Source organism: Peromyscus leucopus, chromosome 14 (genome assembly GCF_004664715.2).
Source record: "Peromyscus leucopus breed LL Stock chromosome 14, UCI_PerLeu_2.1, whole genome shotgun sequence".
In the NCBI taxonomy this organism is placed as follows: domain Eukaryota; kingdom Metazoa; phylum Chordata; class Mammalia; order Rodentia; family Cricetidae; genus Peromyscus; species Peromyscus leucopus.
In genome coordinates this window covers 44,431,784-44,447,734 of record NC_051075.1, presented here as the reverse complement: position 1 = coordinate 44,447,734, position 15,951 = coordinate 44,431,784, and the positions used below count along the sequence as shown (strand labels likewise).

The window sequence follows — 15,951 nt, the reverse complement described above, 5'->3', positions numbered from 1 at the left end:
ACTCACGTATGTTTTAAGTGCTGGAAGTTGGCGGTCTGCTCACACCCTGTTCTTGCTCCTGACTTTAAATGGTTGTCAAGGGTCAGAGGGAATTGTCAAGAGGGAGGAAACAGGTCTAAGGAACCCAAGAGTATACACATAAGCCCGAGCTATCTGGGCCTCTAGGATCCGGAAAGGGGATCAAGTATCAGGGTGTCCTGAAGAAAAAAAACGGTAACCCGGTCACCAGAGAGGGAGGGAAGGGCCATTTTGGCTCAGACAAGAAATAATCCTGCACAGTTCAGACCTGAGCCATAGAAATAGAGAAAAATAAAAGCTAAAGTTTTCCCTGAGGGGTAGCCACCAGCTCCCTGCTTTTCTTTTGCCCAGCACAACAACAAAACATGCTAACAGAAGACGGCAGTCGGCCACTTTGAAGTTGTTTTCCTTTCCCCCAGCACAGACACCTAAAATCAAGCTCTATGGATGCAAATAGGGAGTGGTCCAGAGCACAGTTTAGCCTGTGGATGTAGCTTAGATGATAAACCTTGCCGAGCACGCGTAAAGCCATGGGCCAGATCCACATACACTCACTGGGCATGTGGTGGACACCTGTAACCCCAGTTTCTGGGCATGGTGGTGGCAGAAGGATCATGAGTTCAAGGCCAGCCCGGAGCTCTACAAGACCCTATCTCAAAAAGTAGGGTGCTAGGGTTGGGGGAGGGTGGACTGGAGGGAGAGATGGCCCGGCAGTTAAGAGAACTTACTGCCCTTCTGAAGAACCTGAGTTCAGTTCCCAGCACCCCCATCAGACAGCGCACAACTATCTGTATCTCCCATTCAAGGGAATCCAGCGCCTCCTTCTGGTGTCTACGGGTACCTGCACACATGTGGCATACACTCAAACACATAAGTAAAAAAGTAATAAATAAAAAAAAATCTTTTAAAAACTTTTTTAAAAAACACAAAGACTTTGGAATCTGCTAGATCTGTGTTTCAACCTCAGCCCTGCCTTCACACCGTCCTGCGCCAGCTTCCGAGGACTTGCACACGAGTGTAGGGAGGGCGCATGTGGAGTGCTTAGCATCCCGCCACCGTCGTGTTAAGGCTGTCACTTGCTCTGCTCTGGCAGGAGGGCAGGGGAAGAAGAGGCTCCTGCTGTGTGTAGCCCTGGCCTCCTCTTCCGGCCCTGCCTCTGAGTCTTTCCTCTGGCCACAGACCCTGCAGAATGAGATCCTCGGCCACGCACCACGGGTGGAGGATGTGCTCCAGCGCGGGCGGCAGCTGGTGGGGGCGGCAGAGATCGACTGCCAAGACATCGAGGAGCGCCTGGGGCGTCTGCAGGGCTCTTGGGACACGCTGCGCGAGGCAGCAGCTGGCCGGCTGCAGCGCCTTCGGGATGCCCATGAGGCACAGCAGTACTACCTGGACGCGGGCGAGGCCGAAGCCTGGATCAGCGAGCAGGAGCTCTATGTGTTCTCTGACGAGCCCCCGAAGGTACGCTGGAGCAGAGGCTGCAGCAGAGTGCTGAGCAGATAGACAGAGCTGGGGTGGATGAGCTCTTGGGGAGCCCGGAAGTCCTGGAGTATGAGGAGAAAAGACCAGGTATGGGCGTGCAGGAAATCTACAAATCCTCCCGCTCTCCTGAGATGCCTCCTTAGGGCATTCCACCTCATTAAGAACATCCCTCCAGGTTTCTCACCTAACCACCAGTAGGTGGTCCACCCAAGGGCCCTTCATATTATATTGTGGCCATGCTGCAAGATGGGGTGATAGAGGATATAAGGGAGGGAGGTCTCTCAAGACTGTAATAACCCAATTATTTCTCCCAGCAAAGCCACTGTCACTTTCAGGGACTCGGAGGACGAGGTTACCTCCTCTGAGCCAGCTTTCCAGGACCTAGGATGTTTTCACGGGGACAGACTGCTGGAGCTGGGCTCAAAAGGAGGGGTGGACACAACATTAGACTCTAGGGAGTTGAGAGAGGAGCTAGGAACAGCCCTCCTAGGAGTCAGAGGAACAGGCAGGGAAGGTGTGTGGCTTTCCCCCTCAATATGGCTCCCCAGAGCTCAGCCATAGCTTTCCAAAGGGAACGAGTATGGTAGGGTAGGGCCCCGGTGCTGACCACCACCACTGCCGCCTCCTCCTCCTCCTCCTCCTCGCAGGATGAAGAAGGCGCCATCGTGATGCTCAAGCGGCACCTTCGGCAGCAGCGCACTGTGGAGGAGTATGGTCGGAATATCAAGCAGCTGGCCGGCCGCGCCCAGAGCCTGCTGTCGGCTGGCCACCCCGAGGGGTACGTGGGTGCGTGCGCCTCCTGGGCTGGTACAGCTGTTGTGGGGACCAGGACCCCTTCAGGCCCAGCAGGAAGAAATGGGGCTGGTTTCCGCGGGAACTAGAGGTCTCAGAACTACTGGTTGTCCCTGTTCCATTTTATTCTTGGGTTGTGCCAAGGAGGCAGACAAGGTAGTGCCACGGTGACTGCATATATAAAGGTCAGAGTAGGAGTGCCCCGGTGAACTCTGCTCTTTGGAGGAGTTAGCCTGTCCTGAGAGACTCTGAACACCAAAACTGATGCTGATGCTGATGCTTTTTTTTAATGGTTCCAAAAAAATACTTCAGGACCTCACAGCAAATCCTTAGGTAGGAGTCAAGTAGCCACTGGCCAGACTTCACACGCTGCTTCTGCCATGGCCCTCTCCTCAGCTACCATTAGGGCAGCCACCCTGCATATCTCCCAGGAAGCCCCAAGAGCTGAGTCTCTGGTTCTGTCCTTATCCGGAGAGCTAACTGGGGTCACTCCTGCTGAAGCTCCATCCAAACTCTACCCCATCAGCTTCCTGGGGAGGGTAGTGAAGAGGTTCACCCTTTGTACTTGAATCGGTGACCTCCCCGGAGAGAGAGAGGCACTGTGAGGAAGTACCGTTACCAGGACAGAATTCCAACACAATCCTGCTGTCCCCTGAGGGGGGCGGCGGGCATTCCTTTTCTCCCCAATTCTTTGCCTGGAAAAGCCATTGTAATTTCTGGGGCCTGGAGAGCCAGCCACTCCGGGTTCTTCTGTTTTGTTTTGTTGTACTGAGGATGGAGCGTGTGACCTCACAACCTGCTAGGCAAGACTCCTACCCCCAAGCCCTGCTCTGGCTCTTGCTCACCTCCCCTAAGGCATCATTTCTTGGTTTGAATCCCAGCGAGCAGATTATCAGACTTCAGGGGCAAGTAGATAAGCAGTATGCGGGGCTGAAGGACATGGCTGAAGAGCGGAGGCGGAAGCTGGAGAACATGTACCACCTGTTCCAGCTGAAGAGAGAGGCGGACGACCTGGAGCAGTGGATTACAGAAAAGGAGATGGTGGCCTCGTCCCAAGAGATGGGGCAAGACTTTGACCACGTGACGGTGAGTACCCACGCCTCTTACTCTGCCCTCCTCTAACTCAGTAGACACAGGCAGCCATCACCCCAGACCCACATGACTCACTCCCCTGCCACTTGCAAGAAATCGCACAGAGACGCGGTCACACCCGTGGAGAGAGGAACCGAAGGACCGTCGACTCTGGAGAGGGTGGGACGGCCAGCGCCAGGCGGCCAAAGTGGCACCCTGGCAGAGTGACCCCACGCCCCCGCACCCAGCTGACCACATTCTATCTACCCCCGGGTCCAGATGCTCCGTGACAAGTTCCGAGACTTTGCCCGGGAGACCGGGGCGATCGGGCAGGAGCGGGTGGACAACGTGAACGCTATCATCGAGCGGCTCATCGACGCAGGCCACAGCGAGGCAGCCACCATCGCCGAGTGGAAGGACGGGCTGAACGACATGTGGGCCGATCTGCTGGAGCTGATCGACACCCGCATGCAGCTGCTGGCTGCCTCCTACGACCTGAACCGCTACTTCTACACGGGCACGGAGATCCTGGGCCTCATAGACGAGAAGCATAGAGAGCTGCCGGAGGATGTGGGGCTGGACGCCAGCACAGCTGAGTCCTTCCACCGGGTCCACACTGCCTTCGAGCGGGAGCTCCACCTCCTGGGTGTGCAGGTACATGCCACCCACCTCTTCTTCTTCTTCTTCTTCTTCTTCTTCTTCTTCTTCTTCTTCTCCTCCTCCTCCTCCTCCTCCTCCTCCTCCTCCTCCTCCTCCTCCTTCTCCTCCTCCTCCTTCTCCTCCTCCTCCTCCTTCTTCTTCTAAGATTTATTTATTTATTATGTACACAGAAGAGGGCGCCAGATCTCATTACAGATGGTTGTGAGCCACCATGTGGGTGCTGGGAATTGAACTCAGGACCTGTGGAAGAGCAGTCCATGCTCTTAACCTCTGAGCCACCTCTCCAGCCCCTCCACCCACTTCTTACCTGTGGGCATCTCAACCACCTTCTCCTGGTGTCAGGACCCCACTTGGCTCCTATGGGGGGGGGGGCGGAAACCTCTAGAATGGGCATCAAGTTTCTCTTCCTTAGACAACCAGCAGCGCGGGACCGAGCCCCGCCGCTCTCGGGAATTTGTTAGCTTCAGGGGTAGTTCTTCAAGTAGAGTCTCTCCTGGCCTGTGTACTGTTTACGAGCTGGCACGACAGTGCCTTTTCAGCCCTGGGTGTTGTTTGAAGTGATGTGCGTAGTTGCTGGGTCTTCACAGCCATCTCCGAGTGGGCACTCACATTGTGTTTGCGGACGAGGACAATGTAGTAGAACGGGTCACTGTTGCCTAGGAAATGGTAGATACAAAGTGGAGCCGGAACCCAGGCGCGAGTGCCCCGGTTCGAGACCCCTCAGGCTTAGTTAGCTGCCAGACAGGTCTGGCTTTCATGGGGTTCTCGAGTCCCTAAGATCTGCCTTCTCTGATCCCATAGGCATACCCTGCGGGACCTGTGTAGACTCTAGATTCCTCTGAGCTTGCTGTGATAGAAAGGATGAAGTGAGGGACTCCAGCTGCCAGCTCCCCAGGCTTCCTGTGGAGTAGGAAGAGTTGGGCCAGCTCTGCGGGGTTCAGGGAGGGAGCACTGAGGGAGACTGGACCCCTGGTTAAGCTGAGGGATTTGTCCTCCGGGTGCGGCCTGTTGTATGTCACTCTTGTATCTAGGGGTGTCAGAGCTGCTGAGACAGGTATGGCTCCAGTGAGGTTTCAGGAGAGAGGCTTCCCTGCCCCTGGGTGTGCCCCAGTCAAAGGACTTGGACAGACCTAGCCCTGAAGAGGCAGCCTGCAGGGGGGATAAGAACCGGGGACCTGGGTGAGCCCGTTCCAGTCCCAGCTGTCCCCTTGATCAGTGGGGGGAAGCTGGAGCCGCCCACCTCGCATCGCTGTGCGTTGGTTCCCCCATCACAGAAGCAGGGCTGTAACAGTTCCTCTCTGTGGATGGCTGTAAAGAGGAAGAGGGTTAAGTAAATCTCCAGGACTGGGCTCGCTCGGTGCTTTCTCCCGCTGTTGACCTCTGAGGAGGCCCCAGGGAGCTGAGACCGACCCTCCCACTCTCCTCCTGGGCCAGAGCCCACCCAGCACATGGCCTGGGTAGGCAGAGGTGCTACAGCAGGGGACCCCATCCTGTAGCATCCTGCTTTCCAGTAGCGCCCTGGGGAGGACTCTGAAGAAGACAGTTGTGTAGCACGACTCTTAAAAGGTCTTATTAATAAAAACAAACCCGGAGCCAGGTATTGGGGTGAACGCTGAAAGATCAGAGAGAGACAGAACACAAGACACAGCTAACCTCACCTCGCCAACTTCTCAGCTGATCCTGTTTCCTCAGACTGGAAGCCTCTGAGTCCTCATCCGAATGAATCTCAGCTGAACTGCTTCTCAAAAGCCTGAAAGCTTAACCAGCTCTAGTTCCTGGTCCTCACGCCTTAAATACCTTTTTGCTCCCTGCCATCACTTCCTGGTATTAAAGGCATGAGTCACCATGCCCAGCTGTTTCCAGTGTGGCTTTGAACTCACAGAGATCCAGGCGGATCTCTGCCTCTGGAATGCTAGGATTAAAGGTGTGTGTGTGTGTGTGTGTGTGTGTGTGTGTGTGTGTGTGTGTGCGTGCGTGCGCGCGCCACCATTTTCTGGCCTCTATATCTAGTGGCTGTTCTGTTCTCTGACCCCAGGTAAGTTTATTAAGGTGCACAATATATTGGGGGACACAGTATCACCACACGGTTGTCCTTCCAATCGTACACTGAGATCCGATGTCGCCTGACCACAGGTGCAGCAGTTCCAGGATGTGGCCACCCGACTGCAGACAGCGTATGCGGGGGAGAAGGCAGATGCCATCCAGGGCAAGGAGCAGGAGGTGTCTGCGGCCTGGCAGGCACTGCTCGATGCATGCGCAGGGCGCCGAGCTCAGCTGGTGGACACGGCAGACAAGTTCCGCTTCTTCAGCATGGTTCGTGACCTGCTCTCCTGGATGGAGAGCATCATCCGGCAGATTGAGACCCAGGAGAGACCCAGGTGAGGGGTGTCCTCAGGGACACTCTAGTTCAGTGGTTCCCAACCCTCCTAATGCTGAGACCCCAGAATACGGTTCCTCATGTCGTGGTGACCCCCAATCACAAAATTACGTTTGTGCTACTTCATAACTATAATTTGCTACTGCTACAAAACATAATGTAAATATCAGTTTTCCGATGGTCTTAGGCGACCCCTGTGAAAGGGTCATTCGACCCCAAGGGGTTGTGATCCATAGGTTGAGAACCACTGCTCTAGGACATCTCAGGAGAGTCAAGGCTCCTCCCCTGAAAGATGGTCCCAGACTGCCCAATGCATGGGGATTCCTGAGGGGTACCAGAGACCTGATCTGGGTTCACAAGGGGTTATCTTCTACTGGGAGGACTGACTTTTTCCAAGGAGAAAGCTATCAGTCATATAGATTCTCCAAGGGGACCATGACCCCTTATCGGTGAAAGTGCATGACTCGTATATCCAGAACCGGACAGGCTCAAGACCCTGTTTTCCCAGCACTGGGATGTTAAGGTCACTCGCCTAAAACTCCGTATAAGTTGACTGTCCATAAGGGGCAGGGTCAGACTCATGGGCAGTTGAAATCAGGTGGGGCTGGACCTCTGTCTACCTCAGCAAGTATTGGTGACCTATCTCTGTCCCTCTGCCTCCGCCTCAGTTACTTTACTTTGCATGCCATCCTTGACCTATTTAAAGTTTATCCTCCTGTAGTATTCATATATTCCCAATTATGCAATCGTTGCCCACAGTCTAAGTTGGTATATTTCATCATCACCACAAAACAAAACAGAAAAAAACATTCCCATGCGCAGTCACTCACTCTGCTCCCTCTCTGGCCCCTGGGGCAGCTGCTTTTCTACTTTCTGTCTCTCTCGATCGACCTATTCTCTCTGTTTTGTATAAACGCTGTCACATAGTACATTGTCTCCCGTGACTGGCTTCTTTCCCATAGCCTGTTTCAAAGGTTCCTCCGCCAGGGAGCATGGTTCAGGACCTCATTCCTTTTTATCATCAAATAATATTCCCAGGCTTCACTGGGGTCCTTCTTCCCCTTGCTGTGGCCAATGAAGACACTAAAATGTTAGTCTTGCTGCTGGCGCTGGGCCAGAAGAGGAACTCCAGGCTAGCCAGAGAGAAGAAAGGATCAGGACAGCCTCCTCGAGGCAGGTCTGAGTGGTCCGATTCTGTCTCTCAAACTGCATCTCTGCCCTGGTCCCTCCTGCCCCCAGGGACGTCTCCTCCGTGGAACTGCTCCTGAAGTATCACCAGGGCATCAAGGCTGAGATCAACACCAGGGCCAAGAACTTCAGCACCTGCCTAGAACTCGGGGAATCCCTGCTCCAGCGGCAGCACCAGGCCTCAGAAGAGGTGGGTCCCTCCATGTCCCTGTCCCCCATGCTTGCTGGCCAAGCAGCTCCAGGGAGTGGGGAGGAGAGGATGCCTCCAAGGAACTGAGGTGCCTTCAGACCAGAAATCAGAGCCTTGCAAGCCTGTCCCCTGCGTTAAGGAGATGGGCGCTCAGTCAAGGAGAGCGAGCCCATACCTACCCAGTGCCCACATGGGCATGTACTGCCGAGTTGTTGACCCTACTTCACAGCTGAGACGCCTACAGGTGCCTCAGAAGGATGAAGTGATTTTCCCAAGGCTACACCCGGGCAAGTAGCAGCGGCGACCCTTGAATCCAGGCTGTGTGACCAAGCTTGCTCTTCGAAGCTGTCTGGGACTGCCCCCGGACGGTAGGGGGCATCGCCAGAGCCTGGACTTTTCCCCTTTCCTCTCCACAGATCCGGGAGAAACTGCAGCAAGTGGTGTCCAGGAGGCAGGAGATGAATGACAAGTGGGAGGCCCGCTCCGACAGGCTCCAGATGTGTGAGTATCGCTCAGGGCTGGGGACCCTGAGGGCAGGGCCCAGCGACCCCTACTGGAGGTAGCAGGTACCACACCATGCCTGGAGGAAACTCCATGGCAGTACTCAGGGACAACGCTTTGGGCCACCAGCCTGAGGGGAGGCAGGCAGAAGGCCTGAGCAGCCACATGTTCCACCCTCTTACCCCTGCCTTCCTCCTTCCCATACACTCCAGCCCTGCCTGTGCCCAGGTTGGCTCCCCTACTGAGCTGTGGCTTGGGAGGGTCAGGTAGCACTGGTTTCTCCTGGGTATTTGGCTCCTTCTAGTAGTTTGTTCTATGGAGATGAGGTGCTCCGTCCTCTAGCAGCTAGAGGCTGAGGAGAGAGAGAAGAAACTCTTACCTCCCAGGTAAGGTATCCTTGCTGTGAGCAAGGATAAAGCCAGGACAAGTTGGTCCCCATGCTTGCTTGTCTGTCACTGTGTGAGATAGACAAGAGCAAGAATCTGAGGCAGGGGATTGCTCCCTAAAGCAAGACAATGTGAGCCGCCGTAGAGCTGGTCCCAACGGCTACTTTAAAAATATGGCTGTGAGCCGGGTGGCAGCGGCGCACACCTTTAATCCCAGCACTCAGGAGTCAGAGCCAGGCGGATCTCTGTGAGTTCGAGGACAGCCTGGTCTCCAGAGCGAGATCCAGGACAGGATCCAAAACTACACAGAGAAACCCTGTCTCGAAAACTAAAATAAAAATAAAAATAAAAATATATGGCTGTGGCTGTGCATGGTGGCACGCACCGTTCATCTTAGCACTTGGGAAGTGGAGGCAGGAGGATTGAGTGTCTGAAGCTAGCCTAGGCTGAACACCGAGACCCATTTCAAAAGCTAAGGGCTAGGGATGAAGTTCAATGATAAAGTATTTACTTAGCATGCACAGAGGCCTGGGTTTGGTTCCCAGCACCACAAAAAAAATAAAAATAAAAAATAAAATATATGTATATATATATAATTTGACATTTATGTAAGTAAAATTATATACATGTAAAATATTATGTATCTGTGTAACCATTGGTAGAGACGGGGTGAGATTTACATGTAAAATTTTATGTGGCTGTGTAACCATTGGTAGAGACGGGGTAGGTCTCTAGTGTGGGGGGTGGAATGATTCACACAGAAACTCACCACTGAGCAAAGTACTCATGTAGTTGAGGGATCCCTGAGTGCTAACTGGCCCTTGGGGCCTGGTGGGCGGGCTTGTGGCTTGTTCTCATCACAGTGCTGGAGGTGTGCCAGTTCTCGAGGGATGCCTCTGTGGCCGAGGCGTGGCTGATTGCCCAGGAGCCCTATCTGGCCAGCCGGGACTTTGGACACACAGTGGACAGCGTGGAAAAACTCATCAAGAGGCACGAGGCTTTTGAGAAATCCACTGCGAGCTGGGCGGAGCGCTTTGCTGCCCTAGAGAAGCCCACCACGGTGAGTTGGGGTCATCTGGGGGGCCGGGAGGGCCGCACGCAGCTCTTGGGATGGGCTGTTACAAGGTACTAACTCTCAGCCAGCTGTCACGTACTTGTCAGGGTAAAGAGGGTGAACAGGTACAAGAAAGTACTGATGCGTAAGCACCAAAGACAAAGGATGTGACTCGGGGTGCAAACATTAGGGCATGTTGGGGTTCAGGGCCAAATTTAGATCATCTGAGACTGTAGCTCCCCTATGTGGCTGCTTTGACCGCTTTACCTTTTCCTCCCCCAGCTTGAGCTTAAGGAACGCCAGACTCCAGAGAGACCCACGGAGGAACCTGGGTGAGTGTCAGCACTGTATGTCTGGGTACAAGACGCCAAGCATGCTGTAAAAGGGGTGACTGGGGAGGAGGAGAAGGAAGTGACTGATCAGCAGCTGTCATGTGGACAAAAAGCTTTTGGCTTCTCCTGGGTACCCTGTCAACACAACTCAGAATGTGCGGAGCTTGAGAGTTGTATTACACCAGGCACCGAAGCCTGACGCCCCATACAGAAAGGAAGGGGTGACCAGCCATGGCTGTTGCTAAGCCAACCTCTCCCTGAGGAATCCCTGGACGCTGCCCTTAGTCTGTCTCGCACGCAATTCATCCTTTTCTGAAATATTTATCTTCACTTTTCCCATGAAGCCTCGGGGCTTGTCCTTGCTGAGCACCTCCGGGAAGGAGAGCCAAGGATCATGCACTGGACATGCTCTGAGCTCTCACTGGGTGGAGAGCCAGAGAAAACCAGGCCTTGGAAGAAGGCATCTGTCACTAAAGAGGGTTTGTGTCTTCCTTAGGCCTCAGGAGGAGGAAGGAGAGACAGCTGGCGAGGCGCCCCAGGTCCACCATGCCGCCACCGAGAGAACATCCCCGGTCAGTTTCATGTCCCGCCTGTCTAGTTCCTGGGAGTCTCTGCTGCCTGATCCTGGTCACAAGGAGTAGGCTCAGCCAGGGCAGAGGAAGGCGAGGACAGACGGGGTGCTCTGCTTGGTCCCCACCCTCACCCTGCCCCTCTAAGGAGCCTCCTTTAGATCCGTCTACTTTTATACTTAGATTTTATTTCTTAAATAAGTACGCTCCTTCCAACCCAGAAGCCGGCCCACCAACATGATTTCCGCAAGTTTGGTTTTATCTAGCCTAATAAATTTTATGGGATCAACACATCACCATCAGCACAGGGGAAACACTTCATACAGAGGTGATTCTTTTGGGTACATAGTCTCCCCATTTCCCTTCAAACTCCATCCTTAGCACAGTGCCTCCTTCATATACATGCTGACACATACATGTACGCAGGCACGTGAACCCACAGACTGCCTCCTCCTGCCGGAGCCACCCACAGGCATTCCATGCAGCTAAGCGTAGTTATCCACCCTTCCAGTAGATTTCCTCTTTCTCGGCAGAGCCCATCCCCCACAAGGCTATGGGTCATAGAGTCTGGCTATGGAAAGAGAGGACTCTAAGACAAGATCAGACCAGAGTCCTACAAGTGTGGAGGAGAACCCCAGAGCTTTGAGCACTGCAGGGAAGCCCCCAATTTATAAAGTAGAACATTGAGACAGAGCCTTATCTGAGCGGTTTAAAGAAAAATGGCTTCCAGAGGCCCGGGACCTACAGCCTTGGGCTGTTACCCATCGCAGTTTCTTTTGGACCCTGAGAGCCTGTCTGTTCAGGGAGCCTGGGCAGCCCAGACTCCGGTTGGGGAAATGCTATGGGGAGTAGCTGGCTGAGAAGAATGCAAGAGTCCACATGTGATTTGCACCAGTGCATGGATCCCTGTGGCCTGTGGCTTTGGGGATCACAGGAGCGGCAGATACTTGGTGTGTACCCTCATTCCCAGAGGCCAGGTGAGCATGAGTGTGAGTGACCTGAGTAGGGAATTTAGAAAGATTAGTATCCTCGGTGGGAACTTCTGCTACATGGGCTACCCCTAGAAAGATGCATATACTTCCCTGTGCAAAACCCCTGTTCAAACACACATCACACACACACACACACACACACACACACCCCTCAGGAACTTCTGCTACATGGGCTACCCCTAGAAAGATGCATATACTTCCCTGTGCAAAACCCCTGTTCAAGCACACATCACACACACACACACACACACACACACACACACACACACACACACACACACACACCTCAGTTCCTTTGGTCTCCTTTTCTGAGCTGTACCAGCCCATCATGCTCAGCAGAGGGCACTGTTGGGCTCTGCTGGAAGACCTATCTCTGAAGATCCTGCTGCTGTTCCCATCACCCTGTCTGTAGTAGACTGTCTTCCAGCTTCCTTTTCCCAGCACCAACTCCCCTGACCCCATCCCCCACCCTCACCCTACTCCCACCAGAGGGAGAGAGAACTCAGGGGCTGATATGGACTGTGGACAAGGGGCTGGAGCCGTCCCTGCCTCCTGCCTCCACCCGCGCTTCTGCCCTGCATCCCTGTGTGTCTGCATGCCGTGGTGTCCCCGGTGTGCGGGCTTCATGACCACCTGAGCCTCTTGACACCATTGTCTGTCATGTACGTGTACGTCTGTGCAAGTGTAACTACGTGTGCACCCGGGCCACCTCCATCCAACACTTGAGTATCTATCACTGGGTTGGGAGGAATAAAATTTGATTAAATCTGAGTGTTTCTCTGGGGGGAGGAGTAAAGCCCCTATGGGAGACCTTGCTGAGGAACCAGCCACTCACCAGCTGGGAACAGCAGCCCATGTCTGTACCAGAAAGCAACCAGATTGCTAATCAAATGAGCACCAGGCCCAGGGCCTCCTGGAGACAGACTTCCTGCTGCAACTTCCTTCCAAGCCTTTAAGATGCACGGGGAAGACCTAACTCCAAATCATCTTTGATATGAGAAAAAGGATGGAGCTCGTACAGGCAGAGAGAGCCCAACCCAGTTTCAGAAAGCGCCTTCCCATGCTCACTGCAGCCCCCGTTTTCCTGCCCTTCACAGAGCCTCTGGCCCATCACAGGAAGGTTCAGCTGTCTGCTGCGCCTTCTCTTGAATAGGCCTGGGGTGCCATGGCTCTCCTGCTGGTCCTATCTGTGCCGTGTGGTGTCGGGTCCTGTAGTATAGACACATGCTACATTGCTTCGTGTAAAAGCCCCTACTAATGCATGCCGCTTCCTGCTGGAGTTACGCACGGGAGTGGGCCCAGCACCCTTGCCCCGTCTGGATAGTGCATCCCACAGGGCAGCAGCACCCTGTGGGCCCCCGATCCAGTCTTTCCCTTCCTGTGTGTGTACAATGCGATGACTGAGCTGCCAAACCATCACTGTGCGATGCCACCGCTGCCCCTCACCTCTGCATGTTAGAGTGCATTCTGGTTAAAACAAAAAACAAAAAAAACGGTCCCTCCCCGCAGGTAAGTGTGAAGCCAGGGCAAAGACAAGGCATCACAAGAAGCAAGCAAGGCTTGAAGTCAGGATGTCTGGGGTCTGGTCTTTGGTTCCGTTGGAACGTTCTGTGTGGGTTTGGAGCCCTCCCCCTCCTCCCCTCCCCCTCCCAGTCTCTCGCCTTATAAAGGTCCCTTTGTAGGGTTGGGTTGCAGAACATCTACATTCCCATGCGTCAGCGATGTAGCCTTTCAAGGGAGAGATTGGGGGAGATGGCTTTCCTGTTCCTGCCCTCTGCTCCTAACTCTGGGGCCCCACCAGACATTCTGGGGCCAGGATGGGGAGGAAGAGGTCATGGGCTAGGACATGTGCCCTTGTCCCTGTCTGAGGAAAGGGTTGAGGGGGGCTGGTAGCTTCTTGGTGCGTCTACCCAGAGTGTAATGCATGAGCACATTCTGGGAAGGGGCAGACACCCTCCTCTCTGCCTTATGTACCTTCCCTTCTCCTTGGAAAGGCCTGGGGGCCTGCCTGAGAGTCCTCCATCTTTCCAGAAGACGTTTTCCTCTAGGAGGGAGGGAAGTGGGCTGTCACAGTGTTAAAGAGGTTGTGAGTTTCCCCGGGTTCAAGACCTCCACACCGCTGTTGCATGTTCCTGCAGGACTACTGTGACAGCATGAGTGAAACCCCTTAACGACATGTATGTCCCCAGGCTAGACCCAGTGTGCAGTGCAGGGGGACCCTGGGAACGAAGGCCACTCCAGAGAGTGGCACTGTGGGTGTTATTCGTGGTCAGGCTTCAGCAGGCTGTCAGGGAAGCATCTTGCCCGAGGGCAGTTCACAGACACCACTTTTAAGTGTGACCTTCCAAGATGGGTGACACAGCCAGCTCCCTGGGGGACTGAGGCTGAGCATCAGAGGAGAGCTGATGGAGTGATCTGAATCTCTCTGATCCTTGTCGCTTCCTTCCGTTGTCTCAGAGGCTTTGGGGAATGGCCAGCACTTGCGAATGAGAGGGGCCAGTACCCCAGGGGCTGTGCGGGCAGCAGGGTCAGGGTCCGTGGCCACCTTTGTGCAAAGGCTGCTGGCTGCAGCCACTGATGCCGCCAGCAACCTCCCCATCAGCACAGAGCTTTCATCGGCAGCCAGCAGTGAGGCTCTGACGTTGGTGGGCGCTGTGGGTGTGTGTGGAACAGCAGCTGGGTTTCTTCTTGCCTCAACAGCTTTCCCAGTCCTTGCCCCTCCCCACCCCCCGAAAGAGCGGCTTTTTCAGACATTTTGCAGCGAATGCAAATCCTGTTTGTTCCAAATGGGCAGTCTCAGCCTGGAACAGACGTCAGCGTTGCCCCAAACTTGGGCGTGTTTCTGTCTCCCCAGGATGCCTGAGTCAGCGTGGCAAGGGCGTGGCTGTCTGCAGCCTGGCACTGTGCCCTGGCTCCCTGGAGAAACCTGCTCTCCTGGACATTTACCCACAGCTGGGTGTGCCCAGCTTTCTCTTTGCTTTGCCAGATGCCAGTGCCTGGCCCCTCGGCTGCGAAATCGCCTCCAATTAGTTGTTTCAAGCTACGGGCCCCAGCGTCCCAGATACTGATGGACTCAGGATGAGACTCAGTTAACGTTTGGTAGTGCCGCAGAAGTAGGTAGGAAACTGGTTACTTGGATGCTAGTGCCTTAGTTAGTACTGAGGTCCGGGTCACTGAGAAATCCAGCAGCCATCAGATCCTCTAACGTCAACACGGGTGAAGCCCACCCCTGAAGAAGCCTCGCTCTCCTCTGGTGGCAGTGGACCAGGTTTCCTCCTCCTGGGTCCAAGAGGAGCCTGCAAACAGCCTTCCCACTTCCCTTTGTCCACTGGCCTGTACCCCTTCCCTCCATCTCGCTGGAGCTCCCCAGTAGCTACCTGAGACAGACAGCTGGCCCCTGGGGTGTAGTATTGAGCCACTCTGCTCCCAAACCCCATCTCTCCTGAGAGCCCCCCTCACCATCCATCTCCTGGCCTGCCGTCCGTGGGGCTGCTTGCTAACTGCCTGAGTTTGCCTTTGCTTCCCCACCCCTACACTTCCTGTTCCGCCCAAGCTCTCCTTTCTCCCCTGGGGTAGCTGGCTGTGTCCACCCCAAGTTTCCATCTCTCTGGCTGCTTTCAACTTAGCAAACTGATTCTTTTTCTTCTCTTGCGAACAGCTGTCTTCAAACTGCCTTTACAGACTGTCTAGACAACCCTTCTCCCCCAGAGCCCAGGGCCCAAGGCATCATCAGACCCTGGGGAGAGTAAAGATCCTGAACTGGTCCAGTGGCTGGCTCCGCCCACCCTGCCATCACCTGGTACTGTTTGGTGGCCTAAGGCATCTCGCAGGGAATCTTCTGGAGCACAAGCCCTGTTTCCAGCCCCTTTCAGTATAGCCTGGATGTGGTCACACCACCTTAACAAATGGGTCCCATGTAAGCTGGGCGCATCTCACTCAGACGGGGAACCCCATCAGGTGATATTTTTGGAAGGAGCCACAGAATTAAACACACACACAAACACACTGGGACTGAGGAGAGAGCTGGGTTTGGAGTCAGGCAGACCTGTGTCTTCCACCTTCCATTGTTAGCCGTGTGACTGTGGGGAGGTTTCGTCTTCCCCTTAACTCCTGGCTCTCCTCAACTGTAAATGAGGCTGTGAAACTTGCAAGGGAGAACGTTTGTGGAGAACCTGGCACTTAGCACATAGCCCTATGGGTCCCATCATCCAAACCCCAGCTTAGAAAAACTGTCCCTCGTAGGGACTGTAACATCACCAAGGCCTTAGACACCAACCAGCCTGGAGGCCTCCACCCTTGAGATTCCATCTACATAGGTTCCAGGCTTGTGTCATGGAACATA

The 15,951-nt window shown here is 54.4% G+C and overlaps 1 protein-coding gene across 2 annotated transcripts in view; it reads left to right on the top strand.

The window, feature by feature from the left end:
* The window catches only part of Sptb (spectrin beta, erythrocytic), a 131,168-nt gene that overhangs the window by 103,275 nt on the left and 11,942 nt on the right, over nucleotides 1–15,951 (top strand). For both annotated transcript variants that reach the window (XM_028876067.1, XM_037210644.1), the window contains 10 exons: nucleotides 1,198–1,476; nucleotides 2,145–2,275; nucleotides 3,171–3,375; nucleotides 3,640–4,014; nucleotides 6,154–6,398; nucleotides 7,637–7,775; nucleotides 8,192–8,276; nucleotides 9,526–9,722; nucleotides 9,999–10,048; nucleotides 10,545–10,620. In XM_028876067.1, the coding sequence (XP_028731900.1) occupies nucleotides 1,198–1,476; nucleotides 2,145–2,275; nucleotides 3,171–3,375; nucleotides 3,640–4,014; nucleotides 6,154–6,398; nucleotides 7,637–7,775; nucleotides 8,192–8,276; nucleotides 9,526–9,722; nucleotides 9,999–10,048; nucleotides 10,545–10,620 (1,782 nt within the window). The remainder of the gene's footprint in view (nucleotides 1–1,197; nucleotides 1,477–2,144; nucleotides 2,276–3,170; nucleotides 3,376–3,639; nucleotides 4,015–6,153; nucleotides 6,399–7,636; nucleotides 7,776–8,191; nucleotides 8,277–9,525; nucleotides 9,723–9,998; nucleotides 10,049–10,544; nucleotides 10,621–15,951) is intronic.